This window comes from Marmota monax, unplaced genomic scaffold, assembly GCF_021218885.2.
Source record: "Marmota monax isolate L192 unplaced genomic scaffold, Marmota_monax_Labrador192_F-V1.1 WCK01_AAM20220418_F8-fsc00061, whole genome shotgun sequence".
In the NCBI taxonomy this organism is placed as follows: Eukaryota; Metazoa; Chordata; class Mammalia; order Rodentia; family Sciuridae; genus Marmota; species Marmota monax.
In genome coordinates, this window is record NW_026695230.1 from 18,022,829 (window position 1) to 18,044,359 (window position 21,531).

Genomic DNA, 21,531 nt, shown 5'->3' on the forward strand with positions numbered 1-21,531 from the left:
AGATGCAGCCTCCCTCCCCAGGCCATAGCCCAGCAGAGGTCACCCATGCAGGATAGACTTCTTCACTGCTCTTCAGATGTGGACTTCCACTGACTCCTCACATAGGGCAGCCACGTCTTGAGGCTACCCAACCTGTCTTTACCTTGGAAACTAAGATCTGGACTGAGGAAGGCCAAGATGAGTGCTTACAAAGAGGCCCCTCAATAAAGCTCTTAGAACAAACCACAGAATAGAACCAGGTCTTGCAGACACAGTCCAAATCTGCTATCATTTCTACTAGGGACACTGAGTTCCAGAGGGGAGAAGAGGAGGTTTGGCCAAAGCCACACACAAGTGAGTGGCAGAGCCAGGATTGAACCCTGGCCTTTTAACTTCGTCCTGACTTCACTACTCCTTCACTTTGGTTCAGCTTGCTTCTACCTGCCTACGCATACTGCCCAGGACACCTGCAACCCTGTGAATGGTGGCCAAAGCTGCTGATCATACTCCAGTTCCAAAGAGAGCCCAGACGACAGTCCCCTACAGGCTCTTTGCCAATCATTGCTCCCTCCCTGGAACCTAAACATGGCTCTGACATGCCCTCACTCTGCTGCTTTGTCTGCCCTTCTCTGACTTCATCTTGAACCTTCGCCAAGGATTTCCTTGGCTCATATCCACAATCTTAAATGGAAGGGCAGAATGGCTGCTGGTTTGAGATCAGGGGGGTACATATCAGAATGTTCGAAAAGCACCCATGGTTACTCTGGAGACTACTTGCTTTGATATTTTTCGAGCATCACCAAAAATCCTGGGATATTAATCTGCACTCTGTACCCTACTGGGTCCACTGATTCAATAGATTGGTTGTTCACAATCCTGTAGAGCCCATTTGGATCTGGCTAGATAACCTCTTTGTGGGACTCAACCTCTGCACCCTTCCAGGCCACAGGAAAGTACACTCAAGGTACAGCCCAAATCCCGGAAGTAGTCATAGTGGCCCCACATCCTTCTTGCCTGTGGCATGTGTCAGGGCCACTGAGGAGCACTCTCTCCTTCCTGGACTTTAGGAGTACCAGTGAGGTTCAGGAGCCTTGACCTGAAATAGCCAATTGCTCCTGAGGGCATCATCTCATGCTTCACCATAGCAAACAGAGGAGAGTAGGCTGTCCCTGTCTGGAACTCAGGTACCTTCCATAGCAACAGAGATGCATCAGTCTTCCAGCAAGGCCTTCACTTTATCCTCTGTGAGCACTGACCCAAAGCTTGGCCCTATCTGTCAGACATAAAAGACCACCTGCCTAGCTCCTGAGAGTCACAATTCTGCTGAACCACAGCCTCACTGATGCCTCTCTGCGGGCCAGGCTCCAGCTTGCCTAACGCCAAGAAACTTGCTATACAGGAGTCTCACCCACCAACTTTCTGGGGACAGGCTCAGAATTCAGACACACATTCTGTTCCTATGCCAAGGGAACACAAACCTTTTGCTTCTTCCCTCACTGAGGCCTAGAAACTATCCCTAGCTCAGAGTCCCACATATGTCCTTCTAGGCCTAGAACCCACATCTCCTCATCATACTTACTGAGGCGAGAAGAGGAGGTTTGGCCAAAGTCACAAAGAAGTAAGTGACAGAGCCTGGTTAGAACTCTGGCCTTTGAACTCCTGGCTTCCTCCCCTACTCCCTCATCTTGGTTCAGCTTGCTGACCAGGATACTGGCAACCCTACAAAAGAAAGCCTGGGTTCCCACTGGGAGGCTCCAAAAAGAACACAGCATGGGTTCAGGCCCCAGAACCCTGGAACTCACTTATAGCCCTGCATTACTGAAATCTGAGTGGGTCTGGTTTACCTGGTTTTTAGGATGATCTGACCTATTAACACCCATCTATAGGCAGAAAGTCCTGGCCAACAGGACTCCTGTTGACCAGGCTGGTCCAGGTGTGTCTCAGCCCTGCCAAGACCAAGCAGAGAAGGAACTAGCTCCACTCCAAAGAAGAACTAGCTCCAATGCTGCCTAGTATGATACACTAGGATCAGGAGCTCCCTCCATTTAAGACACAAAGGGAAGGCCCAGGATTAGTCTATTTGTCCTATTCGAACCACCAACCACTCCCCCACTTCTGCCACTGCCTCTCCAGGAGCTGTTTTTTCTTATGGACCTCAGACACCATGATGCCTGGAGATCCCCAATGAACAGCAACAGTAATAGACCACATTTCCAACCACACTACTTTCCCTTCTGGCCAGTTGATTGGTCTCTGGGTAGTGCTTAAATTAAAAGTTTTAAATTTCTATTTCATTTGTACTTAATATATTTTTATGGGCCTGGAGAATTTAGCTCCCAAATTATTAGCTAGGTCAATAAGATTCTTTTCTTCATGAATTTAAATTTTAAAAAATGGAGGAAATGTGGAAAGAATTTGTCAAGTAGAAGAATAAACTCAAACGTAAAAGATATTGTGACAGTCATTCTGAGCTATCTTCCTAAGGGACATTCATGTCCCCCCAACTCCATCATTCCTTTCACAGAGAGCCTACCTCCTTCTACGGCAAATGGAAGTGGTTAAGTGGTTAAGTACCTTGTATGAAATTATTGAGACCAGCAGTGTTTTAAATTTTGAATTTTTTAAAATTTTGGAATATTTGTATAGACTTTACCAGATAAGCATCCCTAATTCAAAAATCTGAAATTCAAAATGCTCCAAAATCTCAAACTTTTGGATTTTTGGATTAGGGATGCTCAACCTATACTTGCTTCCCCAGTCACCCTTGCAGCTAGTGTATGCAAAAATGTGAACAAATCCTAGAACCAATGATAAATCTTCTGGAAAGCTTCAGAGAAACTTTCCCTCCTCATTAAAAAAGAAAAAAAGACATACTAAAGAAATTGTCCCTACTGCTGGACATAGCTGTGTAGTTGTCTGTGTGAGAACATGTTGCCTAGAATTCCATCAGCCATCTTACAACCATTAAGGGACAAGCCTGAGGAAAACCCAACCCCTAAGGATAGAGGGGCAGAAAACAGGAAGAGCCAGAGACTTTGAGGTCATCCAGAACCACCGATTTAACCTGAGGCTACCTATCCTCTGACATTGTGTTAGAGATACATAAGCCTCCATTTTATCTGCACCACATTACAGGAGGAAGTATTAATAGAGATATCAGGAGGCAAAGGTGGTCAGACCAATGTTATGACCAATCGGTAACTCTGAGATATATATATATCTATGGACCAATGTTATAACAATCAGTAACTCTGAGATATATGTATCTATGGAGTAGAATGGAGAAATCATGCAAGGGATGCACAGACACCACGAATAAGAAGGCATTGGTCAATCCTGCCTAATCCCTCAACCTTTCTCACTAGTTCATGTTCCAATCCTAACTCCCTGTAATTCTTGTGGATTTCTGTGAGTCACTGAGATTAAAACAATGCTTCTTACACTTTAATTTTCCTATGTATCACCTAGATAGGAATCCACATTCTGTATTTTTTCATAAGCTATCTGTGGGTACCCACAAGCTGCTGGGCCACAGACCAAAATGTTTATGTCAAGGGCTTCTAACCAAAGGACAAATCTAAAATGCCCATGAGTTCGTTCACTGCTCTGAATTCTATTTCCACACAGATAAGAACTAGTGTAGATTGTGTATATAGTCAGAGTATAAACTGACTTGAGGACTGCAAGACCTGAAATATAGACAGGCTAGCTCTGTTCAGAGTCAAAATCTTAACAACTAGCTCTGATTTCTTGGAATGTTTATATGAACTTCTGACCTGCTAAAAGTACACCATTCATAAGTTGCTGATGGCCATAATTATTCTAAAAGATTTATGAATGCAATAACTTTTAGGGAAATCTTCTCACAAAAGGAAAGCATTCACCAAACCATTGTATATAACTCCCAAACAAATCTGCAAATGTGAATGTAAACTGTTTTCTGCAATGCATCCTGCAAAAATAGCAACCACATTCACTGCCTGTGGATCAAAATTATTTTTTATTTCCAAAAAGGAATTTTAAAAGTTAAATCCAGTTTTCATACCACATGCTAAAAAATACTGATGAGGAAGAGTTAACCAGAAGATAAAATCAAACATAAACCTACTGAAGATATATGCAAATAGTTATTAGATCTAAGGCTACAAAGGAACTTTTTTAGGACTAAAAGGAAAAGGAGAAATCTAAACTATGAAGAATAACCTTTTAAACTTCTGTGCCTCAAAAAGCACCATAAAGAGTATTTTTTAAAAAGTGAAGAAAACATATGCCACAAATAAAGCAAAAGAGTAGTAAAAACAATTGTTCAAATGTATAAGCACTAAAACCTTAAAAGAAAGCAAGAGCGGAGAGTATAAACAGACTAGGAACAGACTAGGGTGGAGCAATCTCACCCAAGCGGCTCAAGGACAATCTCTATGTATGAGGGAAGAAAATGTTAGAACTATTTTATGACCTATCTCTAAATAATTCTCTATTTGTGGATTACTTTAATTATTTAAAAATAATATTAAAATACTGCATATGTGAACGTGTATATGGAGAATAACTTGGGGGATATAAGATTTAAAACTTAGAGAACATGCAAAAGAATAAATACTAATAAACTAATTTTAAAATGTTTAGTCTAATTAAACATATGAATGCAAAATGCAAAAATAACAGGAAAACATTTTCCCTTGTGACATTAGTGATTATAATTGATCAGGATGCTATGTGATAGACTCACCTCAAACCCTGCCAATGAAAATATAAATTATATTCTTTTGGAAATTGATTTGGGAAAATGTGCCAAAAAATTTAAACATTTGAAAAATGTGCCAAAAAGTTTAAAGATATTAATACTTTTGGTTTAAAGTTGCCAGATTTAGCAAGCCACAGGGGACCCACTTAATAAAAATTATTCACTAATTACTTAAAATCAAATTTTAATTTTAATCAAATTTAAAATATCCTATATTTTATCTGGTAACCCTACTTGAACTCTGTAATTATACTTCTATGAAATATCTAGAGATAAGGACAAATATTTCTCTATAAAGATATTCACTGCAACAATATATTAGTGAGAGATTAAAAATAACCTATCAATATTAGAGAAATTGTCACATAAGGTACATCCATACAAGATGACCAAGGAACATCCATACTCATTGTAAGCTGTACAATGAGGAATAAAACCTAGATATTGCTATACTGTGTTTAGGGAACAATAGAGAAGGCTCTTATAAGAACTCTATAGTGATTATACTGGGTCTACCTGTATAATCCAGGCTATTATCCCTATTTTAAGGTCAGCTAATTTGAAACCTTATTTCCATCTACAAACTTCCCCTTCACTGTGAAAGGTAACATGATCACAGGTTCTGGCCATTAGTGCACAGGCACATTTGGGGGGCATTATTCTGTCTACCACATTAGTATAGGGATATTACACAGAACACAGGCAGATAGTCTATCTAATGAAAATATTGAATAACACATATAATGACTATAATGAAGAACTGTTCAATGTTCAGACAAAGGCATAGAAATGAGACTGTATTGACAGAGACCTCTGGAACAAAAAGTAGGCAATGGGATCTGGAATGTAGTCAGTCTAATCACAAATGACATGGCCTCTGGACAAGAGTATCTCAACTTTCTTATCTTGTGTTCTCAAATATTAAGCTCTCTCCCCCAATTTAATGTTCCTGTTCCTGTCCTTCCACCTCTATGCATACTTTGCAATTTTGAATCAGGTCTGCAGACACTAGCATTAGAAAACTGCATCTCAGCCTTCATTCTTTTCTTTCTTTCTTTCTTTCTTTTTCTTATTTTTTGGTGTCTATTTTTTTAATTTGTTCTTCTTAAACATACATGACAGTAGGGTGTATTTGGACATATTATACATTCATGGAATATAACTTACCTAATTAGGATCCCATTCTTCTGGTTGCACATGATGTAGAGTTTCATTGGTCATGTATTCATATAAGAACATACAAAAGTTATCTACTGTCTTTCCTAATCTCATTCCCCCTCCCTTCCATTCATTCACTTTTGGCTAATCCAATGAATTTCTATTCCTCTTCCCACCTTTATTGTGTGTTAGCATTTACATATCAGAGAGAACATCCAGTCTTTGGTTTGTTTGGATTGGCTTATTTAGTTCCATCCATTCACTGGCAAATGCCATAATTTCATTCCTCTTTATGGCTGAGTAATATTCCATTGTGTATATATATATATCACATTTTCTTAATCCATTCAGCTGTTGAAGGGCACGTAGATTGATTCCATTGCTTGGCTATTGTAAATTGAGCTGCTATAAACATTGATGTGGCTCCATCACTATAGTATGCTAATTTTAAGTCCTTTGGATATAAACCCAGGAGTGGGATAACTGGGTCATGGTGTTTCCAGTCCAAGCTTTCTGAGGAATTTCCATATTACTTTCCATAGTGGTTGCACCAATTTGCAGTCCCACCAGCAATGTATGTGTGTACCTTTTTTCTACATTCTTCCAACACTTATTGTTGCTTGTATTTTTTATTATTGTCAGTTTGACTGGAGTGAGATAAAATCTTAGTGTAGTTTTGATTTGCATTTCTCTAATTGCTAGAGATGTTGAACATTTTTTCATATATTTGTTGTTCAATTATATTTCTTCTTCTGTGAAGTACCTGTTCAGTTACTTCGCTTATTGATTGGGTTATTTATTTATTTTGGTGTTAAGTTTTTTGAGTTCTTTGTATATCTTAGAGACTAAGGCTCTATCTGAGGTGCTTTACCTGCAGGTGGCAAAGATTTTCTCCCATTCTATAGGCTCTCTTCACATTCTTAATTATTTCTTTTGACATGAAGAAGCTTTTTAGTTTGATGCCATTCCATTTACTGATTCTTGATTTTACTTCTTGTGCCTTAGAAGTCTTATTGAGGAAGTTGATTTGTGGGCTGACATGATGGAAAGTTGGGCCTAAATTTTCTTCTAGTAGGTACAGGGTCGCTTGTCTAATGCCTAGGTCCTTGATTCACTTTGAGTTTTGTGCAGGGTGAGACAGAGGGATTTAATTTCATTCTACTACAGATGGAATTCCAGTTATCCCAGTACCACTTGTTGACGAAGCTATCTTTCCTCCAATGTATGAAATGGCCTTTTTTTGCCCTTTCTGATTAATTTTTACTTGAAATCTACTTTGTTTAAGAGATACATATGAATGACAAGTTTTTTTCCCATCTTTTTACCTTCAGTCTGTGGATGTCTTTGCTATGAGGTGAGTCTCTTGGAGACAGCATATTGTTGGGTCTTCTTTTATTATTCAATCTGCCAGTTCTATGTCTTTTTTTAAATATTTATTTTTTAGTAGTAGTTGGGCACAATACCTTTATTTTATTTATTTATTTTTATGTGGTGCTGAGGATTGAACCCAGCAAGTGCTCTACTGCTGAGCCATAACCCCAGCCCCAGTCTATGTCTTTTTTTTTAAAGAGAGAGAGAGAGAGAGAGAAGAGAGAATTTTTTAATATTTATTTTTCAGTTTTCAGTGGACACATCTTTATTTTATTGTATGTAGTGCTGAGAATCTAACCCAGCGCCCCACGCATGTCAGGCGAGCACGTTACCACTTGAGCCACATCCCCAGCCCCTATGTCTTTTGAGTGATGAATTTAGCCATTTACATTCAATATTATTATTGAGAAATGATTTTTATTCCCTGTAATTTTGATTTATTTCTGTTTTTTTTAATTTGAATTAGTTTCTTCTTTGTTTGACTATTCAAAGTGAAACTCTCTTTGCTAGTTTTTATTTTTAGTTTTCATTTCTTTTTTTCTTCACAAAATATTTGAGTATGTTTTGTAGAGTAGGCTTTCTAATTGTGAATTCTTTTTAACTTTTGTTTATCATGGAAGGTTTTTATTTCATTGTCAATTCTGAAGCTTAATTTTTCAGGGTATAATATTCTTGGTTGGCATCCATTTTCTTTCAGACTTGGTATACATTATTTTAAGACCTCCTAGCTATAAGAGTCTGGGTTGAAAAATCAGCTGAGATTCAGATTGGTCTCCCTCCAAATGTTACCTGTTGTTTTTCTCTGGTAGCCTTTACAATTCTATCCTTATTTTGTATATTAGGCATTTTCATAATAATGTGCCTTGGTGTGGGTCTGTTATAATTTTGTATATTTGGGGTCCTGTGAGCCTCCTATATTTGATTTCCATTTCATTCTTAAATTTTGGGAAATTTTCAGATTCTATTTCATTGAAGAGATTGTGCATTCCTTTTGGTTTGTATCTCTGAGCCTTCACCTATCCCAATAAATCTTTTAAGTTTGGTCTTTTAATGTTATTCCATATTTCTTCAAAGTTCTATTCATGGTCTCTTAACAACTTTTCTCTATGGTCAACTTCATTTTTAAGATTATATATTTTGTCTTCATTGCCTAAAACTTTGTCTTTCTAGTGGTCTTGTCTGCTGGTATGCTTTACAATGAATTTTTAATTTGGTTTATTGATTCCTTCATTTCAAAGATTTCTGCTTGTTTTTTCCCCCAGAATCTCTATCTCTTTACTGAAGTGATCTTTTGCTTCCTGTATTTTCCCCCTTACATTGTCCCTTATTTCACAGACCAATTTAACTATGAACACTCTAAATTCCTTGTCTGACATTTCTTCCATTGTCTTTTCAATGGATTCTGTTATTGAAGTATTTTGGGTTTTGGGGGGTGATTTGTTTCCTTGCCTTTTCATGTTGTTCGTGTGTCTACCCATCTAACAGTAGAGTGTCTACCCTTTGGACTTTTAGTATCCATAAAGGTTTCTACTAACTCATAGTTTAAGGGAAGACAGATAATAACAAATTCAAACAATTTACAGCATTAAAACAAATAGTTCTTGCTATGAAATCTATAAAGTTGATTGTCACAATAATCAGAAATGGGCAGTTATTGCCCATGGTAAAACAGTAAGCTTACAAAAGTGGTGAACAGGTATAGGACAGAAGTGATATAGGATATGATACTCATGAGGAGAGAAAATAGAAGTAAAAAATAAAAAGAAGAGTAAAATAGATCAATAGAGATTGGCTGTTAGCAGAGGAAAAAAGAGAAAGAGACTCTAGGGAAACTGATAAGTGAGAAAAAAACATATAAAATAAAAATTTAAAAAAGAAATAAAAGATTTCAAGAACAAAATCAATATATACTAAGCAAACATCTTGGTCCTCAAAATATTGATCCATAAAAAAATAACTGCTTTCAAAAATTATAGAAATGAGAAAAATAAACAGATATGAGTATGTATCCAGTTAAAGACAGAGTTCAGTAAGAGTAAAGAAGAACAGATGAGGGTAGAAAAGGTATTTAAGGTGAAGAGAAGAGAAAAATAGAAGTAAAAGAATTAAAGGAGGAGTGAAAGAGAGAATAATAGAGTTTGGCTGTTAGCAGAGAGAGAGAGAGAGAGAGAGAGAGAGAGAGAGAGAGAGAGAAATAGAAACAAAGGGAAACAGAGTTGTAAAAGAGACAACAGAAAATAAATCCAAAAATATACTAATCAAAACCCTAACCTTCAAAAACCAGAGCATGAAAAATAGCTACCTTCAAGAAATGCTAAAAATGAAAAAGCAGAAACACATATGAATGTGCACAAATGTATAATTGTTCATCATATATCAATCAGTATACATTCAAAAACAAAAACAAATAACAGAATAGTCAATGAGAATATATCCACGCTGCCTGTGACAAACTGTCTTTTGGTGTCTCAGTGGGATGTGTGAGGAGCTGTGGAAGATACTTTAGGTTTCGCTTCCAGGGTATAGTGGCCGCTGAGTTCTATGAGATGAGTTTCTGTAAGTGAAACTCCAAGGGGTGAGCATTTGGTCTGGTATTACCCTAGGTATTTTATTTATTCTAGGACCATACCCCACTATTCTCCCCAGCGCACCGCTTGTGGGAAAGGGGAGTCAGTCCTTCGCCCAGTTCTATTGTTCAGGGATACTGTCTTTTTTGGCCTCTCAAGGACTGTTTCTGAGCACTGAGCTCAGTCACTCCACTCTTTCAGATTCTCCCTGCTGCTGGTCCTGCCAGCTGCCAAGGGAGAGTTGGAGGGAGGGCTTTCTCAAGCATCTCTGATCTGTATTGCCCCAAGGCAAAAATGGTCTCTGTGCCAGAAATTCTCCATGCCAGAGATTTTCCTGATTTGCTAGGCTTAGTTTAGATCTCGCATTTGGCATCTGCTGGATGCATGTATTGGACTCAGCTCTCAACTCACAGACCTAAGTTCCCGGCCTGAGTTTGCTTCACTACTGTTCCAAGGTACCAAAACATCTTGAGCTTGGGCTCCCTGTTCAGGGCAGGCAGACCAGGACTTTTGAGCACTAGTTTAATAAGCTGAATAGCCGCTTGGTCAGCCTAGGACAGACTACCCTGCTGATGCTGGGATTCCCCATGCCAAGACTTTCCCAACACTTTTCAGTCTTTTTCCAACCTTGTATATTAATTTTGCCCATTCCCACTGGAACCCAGTTCCAATTCTGTTCCTTAGTTTTGTCTGATGTACCCCAAATTTCCCAGTCTTCAAGGCTCTCTGTCTAATATTGAGTATCAATGGAGTGTTTTTTTCACTCATCTCACAGAGAAGTAGTTTTCTCACTTTTGAGTCCCAACCAAATTATGGAGCTCTGAGAAAAGCTGCCTCCCACTAATCCACCATCTTGGCTCCTCCTTCAGCCTTCATTCTTAAACTCAGTTTAGGTAATCACACACTTTGTCAAACTGGCTTCCCATCATCCTGTCCTTCCTCCAGCCCACCAATGGTTGCATTCCAGATTACCTCCTCAAGGGGTTAACTCCTCACCTTACTCATTCTTAGATATTATTAACTCTTAAGACCTGCTGTTCGCCTTGGGAAAGCAGATGGCTAACAAAGCTACAAATCTGTTATGGCTTTGGTTACCCATATGTTTCCCCTAGACTGAGCAGGTCTGTGAACCTAATCTAGAGTGAATAGGAGGATAGTTATCAAATCTACATTCCATTCTCAAGATAGGAAATAGTTCTAGGGTAAGGAGTAGGGGCAAAAGTAAAGAAATGAATGAACAAAGCAAGTTCTAGATTGAGGAAAGAAACAAGGAGTAATGGAATCCAGTTGAGGGTAGAAACCCCAACCTGGGATTATAACTCAGTAATTAGTGCATATAATCCTGGGAGTAGGAGAAACTTCCATGTTTGCCCTTCTCTGGCCCTAGATTTCTTCTTCTCAGGAGAGACTGACTGTAGACCACAGGAAGGTAGAACATATAGCTTAAACTGCTTGACTAAGTTCTAAACTCCTGCTGGGAAGGTATACTCAGCAGGGATTGGCCAAAGCTGGATGGAAAGCAAGAAAAGGCTACATACAGGATGTACAGATTAGTCAAACTGGCCAGTGGTGGTGGTATTCCTTAAGCTATATGATGATGTTTCTCATGTTTCCCCATCAAGAAATGGACCTACTCACCAAGCTCTCCTCAAACCATTCTTTTATGTAGGTAGCTGTTGGACCAGGGATCTGGCTCAGGAGGGCTTCTCTCTCCTGAGGAAGTTCCAACATCTCCAGGGCCAGCCTCAAGTCCTCGATGAGATGGAGGGGGTTCATGTAAGAGGCTGGGGAAGACAGTCCAGGCTCACAGGTACCATCACTAATATCTGCCCCTGTTTTAGTGCCTGAAACAAGAGAAACAGGCAGAAGCCTGGGTAAGAAGGGTGGAAGCCATGGTCAGATAACTGGTCAAGAGCAAAGGCAGTAAAAGAAGAGAGGAAAGGAGCCTGAAAGATAACTTCCACCTTGGAAGAATGATTTATAATATAAATTTTGCAGAAATCATCTTGGTATAATCTGGACTAGGTGCACATCAGAAGTGGCAATGGCCCATTAAGACTGAACTATGAAGCTTATATATTTAGAAACTAGAAAAAACAGTCAGCCCTCATCAGTATCCAAAAACATGCTATTTAAGACAATGAGATCTCGTTCTTCAGCTTTTAGATTAATACATAATTTTTAAGTCAATATGCATATTGCACAGATGTCCACTGAAAATTCCTCCATTCCTGTACAGGCATTCTACTCCTCAGAAAATTATGTTAAGTAAAATAAGCCAGAATCAGAAAGACAAGTGTTGTATGTTTTCTCTCATATGTGGAAACTAGTGAACAGAGGAGAAAAAGAGATCCCATGAAAACATAAGGGAGACCATATAGGAAGAAGATCAGGGAGAGGGTGGAAGAAAGAGCAAGGGTGGTATTGGGGAATGAAATTGACCAAATTATATTTTGTGCACCTATGAATATGTACAATGAAACCCATTATTCTATATAATTAATATGCACCAAATAAAAAAAATAGAGAGAGAGAGAGATCTGTACCTTGGGCTATTCTAGTGTTTTGTTCTTATTACTAGAATGCCGTGGAAATGACTATGTCAGCACTGAGTTGGCCTGGGCTTTAAGAGATCTGACACTGTCTATTCTTCTTCTTTGATCCTAAACCACTATGTAGCAAAGCCCAGTTACCCTGCTAAAAAGACAGCCCCAACTGTCCCAGCCATTCCAGTCATAGTAACAGACACATGAGTAAGCCATTTTGGATCCTTCAGCTCCAGATGAGCCACCCCAGCAGAACACCATATAGGCCATACCTACCAAGCACTACCAAAATCACAGAATTATAAAGAAACAAATGGTGGTAGTTGATTTAAGCCATTATAAGTAGATTAGTTTATTTCACAGAAATATATAAGAATTAGCATACTCATTTGGAGTTGGGTTGAAATCCTTCCTGTTGTTCTCCATTGGGAGATTTCTATATTTCCCAACTTGTATTAATTATTAGGTATACCCATATCTCATTTCCCCATTATGAACTATGAGGTCTCTTGAACAGAGTTCAAGTCCACTTAGCTGAGCTCCCAACATCATGCTCTGCCCAGTAGATGTTGATGTGGACTCTGATCAAATACCCACACATATACTTGAGTAAATAGCTGAAAAACAAGAATGCTTGGCTTTCCTCAGAGATCTCGGATATGAAGTCAGCTCTTTCTAATGTGATAGAGAGGCTTTTGCCTTTCTAAACCCCATTATTTAACAACCAAAGAACCAAAAGTCTTCTTTCCTGGATACAATTTTTTAAATTTATTTTTATGTGGTGCTAAGGATTGAACCCAGTGCCTCAGGCTTCAATCCTGTGAGGCAGGTTCTCTACCACTGAGCTACAGCCCAGCCCCAGTACCATGATATATTTTTAAAATCACAGTCTAACAAAGAATTTGTGTGCTTCTTTTAGCAATAAGAAACACTTCAGAAAATGTGATGTAGATAGCAGAACTTCTAGGTCATTTGGATTGTTTATAAAGCCAAAATGATAAAATATTTGAAATAGTATTATGCTGGAAAATGTGAACTGTAAGGGCCACCACATCCACAGGTATTCTACAGGCCTAACATCTAATTTCCAGGCCCTTTACTCTTCTAGAAGCCAACTTCTCACTTCCCAGGCAGTTTGGAAATAAGAAATCCACACAGAAGGAAACAGTTACTCAGAATTTGATTGCAAGTTTACCTTCTGAAAAAGTCTGGTAGAGGAAATCATGGATCAAAATCCACAAACAAGTCAGTGGCACTAGGGAACTGAGAAACTGCCCAATTATCCACACTCTGATGTGTGCTCAGCACTTTTTGGCTGCTACAAATCCAATTCAGTGTTGATTGGGAACTACCACAACCAACCCTCAGGGAAGAAAATGGACAGAAGTGGAATAAGACCTCCAATCTACAAATTTGAACAACCCTTCTCCATTCTGAACTTACTCTAATTTCAAACACCTTTTATATACTTATAAATGTAGGGTGGTCAGATTGAGTGTGGGTGAAAAGACAGAAGTTTTCATTAACTTTCTATCACTGTGATGGCTTGGATAAGTTCTTCCCTTTAAAACTCTTGGGCCCTAAAACCTTGGAACTCCTTTCTGTTATTCAGATACTATGTGTACATGTGTATGAGTACATTTGTGCTGTCTATTTTTATAGATATATGTGTTATGCATAAAAGATTCATTTTTGCAATTTATGTTTCTTTTAATATTTTATCAAAATCAACAGCCAATAAATGCTGGGTGAGAAAAATAAAAAGATAATAATATTTAAGTGATAATTTGTCCCTAAGCTAGTTGTAATGACAGTAATAGCAAAGCCTCAGATGATAAGATTCACTTGATTTTATATCTAAGAATCAGGTATGATCATAGGACAGAAAACTAAGGAAAGAATAGACTTCTAAGGGAATGGGGATGCAAATGAGAAGATGATACTGAATAAAAAGGAATCTATTCAATGGGAGATATAACAATTCTAAGTTTTCTTTCCTAGAAAAAAAGTGTGATAACAAGTTTTCAAAAGGCCCAAAACTTCATGTAGTTCACTCCACATATATGTTTCTCTGTGTGATCAGTAAAGTTTAGAAGAAAAGAAATATCATTTCAAAGGCTAGGTTATAAAAGACATAGTAACTTCTGCCTTGTTCTCTCTCTAGGTTCACTTGCTCTGGGGGAAGCCTGCTGCCAGTTTTAAGGACACTCAGTCATTCCTATGGAAAAGTCCATGAGTGGAGGAACTATGACCACCTACTAACAACCCTCTTGGAACTGAGCCCTTGTACCAATAGCCTTGTGAGTGAACAGTCCTGGATGCCAGTTCTCCAGCTTCTTTCAAGCCTCCAGATGACTGTAGCCCTGGCCGATGTCTTAACTATAACTTCATGAAAGACCTTAAGCCAGAACTACCTACTAAGCTACTCCGGCATTCCTGGGCCACGGAAACTGAAAGGTAATAAAGGTTCTGTTATTTTATTTATTTATATTTTTTTAATATTTATTTTTTAGGTGTAGATGGACACAACACAATGCCTTTTATTTTTATGTGGTGCTGAGGATTGAACTCGGGTCCCGCCCGTGCTAGGCGAGCGCTCTACCGCTGAGCCACAATCCCAGCCCCGTTCTGTTATTGTAAGATGCTAAGTTTTAGAGCAATTTGTCACACAGTAAAATAAGCAATAAAAATAGTTTAAAACATTCCAAAAATATAATCAAGGGGAACTTGCCCATGTACTACTAAAATATGTTGCTAAGATTATTCTTAGAGAAAAATAAGACTTTTTTTTTTCTTTTTGAGGTGCTGGGGATCTAACCCAGGGCCTTACACATGCTAGGCAAGCACTATAGTGCTGAGCTATATCCTCCAGTCCCCAAAAGATCTTTATATACACAAAAATAAAATCTAAATAAGAACTATCTATAAAAATTAAAATACAAAAAAATATAGATCTAAATTGGATTAGAGAAAGATTTTATAGAAAAAGCAGTAATTAAGTAAAACATAATAGAATATTACATTTGACTACATAAAATTAACTACTGGAACATTAAAAACAAAATAAAAGCTAAGACAAATTATAACCTGAAAATTCTACTTTTAACAATTATAACAAAAAAAATCAACATATTCTTCATGTAAAAAGAGACCTTAAATATCAATAAGAAAACGCCCACTCCACCTCTCTCATACAAAATAGTTATAAGGTTTTATGTAAGCAACTCTGGAATAATAACAACACAAAGAGAAAATTATAATATGCAAAGAAAATATTTACTAGTTTTCTCACTAGTAAATAGGACTTGTAAAATTAAATTATATTTTTCACTTATGAAATTATTAAAGTTGACAAATGTATGAATTGTCAAGATCATTGTACTGTCATGTGTAACTAATAAAAAATAAAATTTAAAAAAAAGAAATTATTAAAGTTGAAAATATAATGATCATCCTGATTAGAAAAAGATATACTCCATGTTTGTACAAATATGTCAAAATAAGACTCTAAAGTCATGTATAACTAAAAGGAACAAATAAAATTTTAATAAAAAGAAAATATAATGATCAATGTTGATGAGCATGCAGTAAGAAGGGTATCCTCATATCCTATTAATACACACAAAAAATTGGCCCAATCTTTCTAAAAAGCAATATGGCAAGAAACAGTAAAAATATTCATACCTTTTGATTTAGTAATTCCAATTTTAGAAATCTAACCTAAGGAAACACAATCAGACATGTTGTCAAAGAATAATATAAAAAGAATAATCTGAGCAGTGTCTTAATTGTGAAAAAGTAGGGGAGAAATGCCTCTGAACAGGTGAATGTTTAAATAACTTGTGTTTAAACAATCATTTTAGAAAATCTCAGGCCAAGCAGGCCACATGATCTATTGAAAGAAAGCAGGCACTGCTGAAGTAGGAACTTCTGGCAACAGAGCAAACCCAACCACCAGGAGTCTCCTTCACTCACAATGAACAAATAGAAAAACTAGAAAAGAGAAAGATAACATTTTTTTTTTCTACTGTAGAGTCCAAGCTTGAGAAAAAATAAAAACCTTGGTTGCTAAAAACAAATAACAAACTCAATGGTGAAATAAGTTCAAGCTGACTTTAAAGTATCCCAGGGCCAAAGATCCAGTTAATGTTGGAGTGTGGGGCTTTAGTGGCCCAATTGAGAGCAGTAATCTCAAAGTGCGACCCGCACACACAATGGTCCAGAATGGTGGAAAACCTAAGGGTCAGCATTAACAAAGGCAGAATTTCCCAGAAAGTGTCAATTGCACTCTCCATTCACATTCCCTGCAGACAACTGGCTCCTATGAAAGTTTACAACCACTGGGGAGATAAGTCAAAACTGGGTAACCATATACAACAAATAAAACGTGGGTCCTAATCCTGGGATTAACAGAACAATATAAACAAGACAATAGATTAACATTGGTTATGTCTGTTTATAAGGCAAAGTTATTTTCCCCCAAATTATTGCTCAGAAAAGGGTGATTCAATCTACATTCAAATCCTAAAAACTTTCTCTCTGAGCCATTCTATTATTTTGAAAAACAAAGCAATTTAGAGAAGACAGATTAACACAAGGTTTTCAACAATGAATGCATATTGAAATTTTCACAAACTACAGATGCCTGGGTCCCACCTCCAGTGACATTAATTTATTTAGTCTAAAGACAGTGACCTGGGTAATTAAAAAATTCCCAGATGATTCTAAAATGAAGCCTAAATTGAAACCATTATACTAGCAGATCACCTCAATCAATGTTAGTTTTTGATGCTTATAGAGTCACCCGAGAATTTTTATTTTAAGGCACAAAAAATACAAAATTTACTATAGATTTAGTAATTATTTTAGAATAGGACCACATAAAATACAAGCATAGAATTTTATTGAAAGCCCTTTAATTATCACTTTCAAAAGCACAGAAGTATGTATGTGGTAACCCTAGGATTATACAGATATATATTTTGGTTTTCCTCCATTTGAGCTCATAGTTATGCCCCTTGAAGTTATTCATAGCCATATGATTTCTTTAGCCAATAAATAGAAGAAACATGTCACTTCTGGGAGAAAGTCTAAGAGCCAGTGTACAATTCCCAAGTTCCTAGCCTCTAGCAATGGTGAAGATTGAGTCTGCCCATGTCCCAGAATAAAGATGACACGAACCAGAACTTTCCATAGATCTGAAGTTCTTGTAATGTGTGCAAGAAGTAGTTGCAAGTTGTGTTTCAAACTACTGACATTTTAGGACTCTCTGTTTTTGTAGCATCACTTTGTTTACTTCACTTATGGAAGGCATATATCTTGTACAACTGCTTGTTGGAAATACATAATCTAAGGTGCCACTCAGATCTACAAATATGAATCCACATTTTGTCACCATCCCCAAATGCTCTACAACAGCTCTAAAATACTATGGTTATTTTTAAAACAACTCTCATAATGACAAATAATTTGTTAGAGATAAAGTTTATACATGTAACTAAATCAATACGTTAATATTATGAGTACATATGTGTCTATTTGGGAGTGTTTTGGGACCTATATGATGTTTTACATAATTAAAGGGGAAAAAAAGAAACAGAAACCTTAGTGATAAAAAAAAAGGGAAGCATGAGAAAAGAATGTGGAAATTCGAAAAGAGCCAAATACAAACCAAAATAAAAAATGTAGCCAATTAAATTATATATTAAGTAGATAGGTTAAATAGCAGAGAGAGTTACTGGAGAGAATGGTAGACCTGCAGAGACAGATGCAAGTAGAAAGTAGGAAGCAGTGATAGGAGACATGAGAGACAGTAAGACATTATCCAACAGAATTCTTCAGGAATTCCAGAAGAATACAGAGGATGACACAGAGGCTACAGAGAAGGAGAAAATGGCTATGGATTTTTCAGAATGGAAAATTTGAGATCTCTTAGTTTAAAGACACACAGTGAGTCCCAAAAAGGATACATCAAAATGAATCCATCCTAGAAACAATGTAGAGAAACTGAAGAACTCAAGAAACTTCACAGCAACCAGAAGCAGAAGAAAGACCCAGTTAGATTGTCAACAGACTGTTCACTAGCAATAAATCCCAATGACCATAAAATAATAACTACAAGTGGCTACCAACCTACTAGCCTATACAAGTTAAGGTACAATTCAAGATTAAAAACATTTAAGGACATATTTCAGAGGATGATTAATATAATTTATTACTGATAAGCTACACTGAAAGGATTTCAAAGGAAGAAGGAGATGCCATAAAGCAAAAGGAATGGGACGAAAGAACCAATTATGATCAGAGAAGTTATTAAAATTGTTGGTTAAACCAAATGGAAGTTAACTTTTAAAAATCCAATAATTTAGGGAATATAAATTAAGACTATACTAGAATCCTAACAAAAATTATGTAATTATGGGTCAGTGATGGGAATTAAAACATTCTTTAGGAATCAGGTATTATTAAAAAGGAAGAAAATATTATTCTCTAAAGATATGATCTTGCCAGGTACAGTGGTACATGCCTGTAATCTCAGTGACTTGGCAGACTGAGGCAGGAGGATTGCAAGTCCAAGGCCAGTCTGGGCAACTTGGTGAGACCCTCAAAATAAAAAATAAAAAGGACTGAGGATATAACTCACTGGTAAAGCACCCCTGGTTTCAATCCCCAATACCAAAAGAAAGAAGGAAACAAATACAGAGAAAATACCAGGCATTCTATCAAACATTCAAAATCTGGATAATTCTAATCCAACAAACTCTTTTGTTTAGTATAGAAAAAGAGGGCTTGCCTTCCAGCTTACTTTATGAGATGAGCCTATCAAAACAACCTTCAGATCAGATTGAGAATGGTCTGCCCCTCCCCCAAATTGTACCATTTAACTATCCTGAGTACTACAAAAGATCACAGGCTGTCTCACTGATGAAATTAAATATATAAATTCTAAGCAAATATCAACAAAGTCAAATCCCACCATATATAAAAAAGATAGCATATCATAATCATCTCTCTTGGGAAATGATAGATCCAGCAGATCCAAACGGAAGATAAAAATGAACTGATATATATAATGCAGGACATGTGGAGAAAAATACCCCCCTAAAGAGCACATTTTATTAAAGCACATATAAAGAATTTTTTCAAAACTGACCACATATCAGGCCTTATAAGAAGTTCCCCCCAAAATCAAGAGCAATTAGGTGGTTGCTATGATTTGGGGGGGGTGGGTACTGGGGATTGAATCAGGGGCACTCAACCACTGAGCCACATTCCCAGCTCTATTTTGTATTTTATTTAGAGACGGGGTCTCACTGAGTTACTTAGCTCCTTGCTTTTACTGAGGCTGGCTTTGAATTCGTGATCATCCTGCCTCAGGCTCCCAAGCTGATGGGATTACAGGCATGTGCCACTGCACCTGGTAGTTGCTATGAATTTAATGTGCCCTCCAAAGTTTATGTGTTGGAAACTTAATCCCCATATAACAATATTGAAATATGAGACTTTTAAGAGGTAACTAGGCCATAAGGGCTGTGCCATCATGAATGCATTTATGCCTTTACCATGGAAGTGTGTTTTTTTTATTTATATAAGACAGCAGAATGCATTAAAATTCTTATTACACATATAAAGCACAATTTTTCATATCTCTGGTTGTATACAAAGTATATTTACATCAATTCATGTCTTCATACATGTACTTTGGATAATAATGATCATCACATTACATCATCATTTATAATCCTATTCCCCGTCCCTTCCCCTCCAACCCCTCTGCCCTATCTAGAGTTCCATGCTCGCTCTCCTTATCCCACTATGAATCAGCCTCCTTATAACAGAGAAAACATTTGGCATTTGGTTTTTGGGGATTGGCTGACTTCACTTAGCATTATCTTCTCTAACTCCATCCATTTACCTGCAAATACCATGATTTTATTCTCTTTTATTGCTAAGTAATATTCCATTGTGTATATATGCCACTTTTTTTAATCCATTCATCTGTGGAAGGGCATTTAGGTTGGCTCCACAGTTTAGCTATTGTGAATTGTGCTGCTATAAACATTGATGTGGCTGTGTCCCTGTAGTATGCTGTTTTTAAGTCCTTTGGGTATAGGCTGAAGAGAGGGATAGCTGGGTCAAATGGTGGCAAATAGAGAGCCTACACCTTAGGAGCAAATCTTTGCCCCTCATGGATAGATAGAACACTAATCTCTAGGATATATAAAGAACTCAAAAAGCTAAGCACCAAAAAAACCCAAATAACCCAACCAATAAATGGACCAAGGACCTGAACAGACACTTATCAGAAGAGGATATACAACCAATCAACAAATATATGAAAAAATGTTCATCATCACTAGCAATTAGAGAATGCAAATCAAAACCACTCTAAGATTTCATCTCATTCCAGTCAGAATGGAAGCTATGATGAAGACAAAAAACAATAAGTGTTGGCGAGGATGTGGGGAAAAAGGTACACTCATACACTCATTGACTGCAAATTGGTGCAGCCAATATGGAAAGCAGTATGGAGATTTCTTGGAAGTGTGCTTCTAATAAGAAGATAAGTTCTGCCCCATCCCTTCTGTCTTCCATGCATCCTCTGTTGCCTTCCTGCCATCTGCCATGGGATGACACAGCAAGAAGGCCCTTGTCAGATGCCAGCACCTTGATACTGGAATTCTCAGAACTGTGAGAAAAAATTTCTTTTCTTTGTAAATCACGCACTCTCAGGTAATTCTGTTACAGTTGCACAAAATAGACTAAGCTTTTCCTGTCTTACTAGTGCCATAGGAAGAAAGGATAGATATCACTAAGGCTGCACTTATAGCCTCTTCCCTATTCCTGTTATTTGAAAATGTATACTCCAATAAATTAGAAAAGCTAGAAGAAATAGATATATTTTTAGACAAATACAATTTGCCAAAAATAAATCAAGAGTACATAGAAAATCTAAAAGATCAATAACTAGCAATGAGATAGAAGCAGTAATAAAAAATCTTCCAACAGAGAAAAGTCCAGGGACCAGATAGATTCTCAGTTGAATTCTATCTACCAAACCATTAAGTAAGAACTAATGCCAATACACCTCAAATTATTCCATGAAATAGAAAAGGATGAACACTTCCAAATTCATTCTATGAAGCAGTATCACATTTATACCGAA

General features: G+C 37.3%; 1 protein-coding gene across 9 annotated transcripts in view; it reads right to left on the reverse strand.

The window, feature by feature from the left end:
• The window catches only part of Ppfibp2 (PPFIA binding protein 2), a 157,805-nt gene that overhangs the window by 94,020 nt on the left and 42,254 nt on the right, over positions 1-21,531 (reverse strand). For 8 of the 9 annotated variants that reach the window (XM_058576917.1, XM_058576918.1, XM_058576919.1 and 5 more), the window contains one exon: positions 11,458-11,663. The exons of the other annotated variant lie outside the window; for it this stretch is intronic. In XM_058576917.1, coding sequence (XP_058432900.1) covers positions 11,458-11,663 — 206 coding nt within the window. The remainder of the gene's footprint in view (positions 1-11,457; positions 11,664-21,531) is intronic. 9 annotated transcript variants of the gene reach the window in all.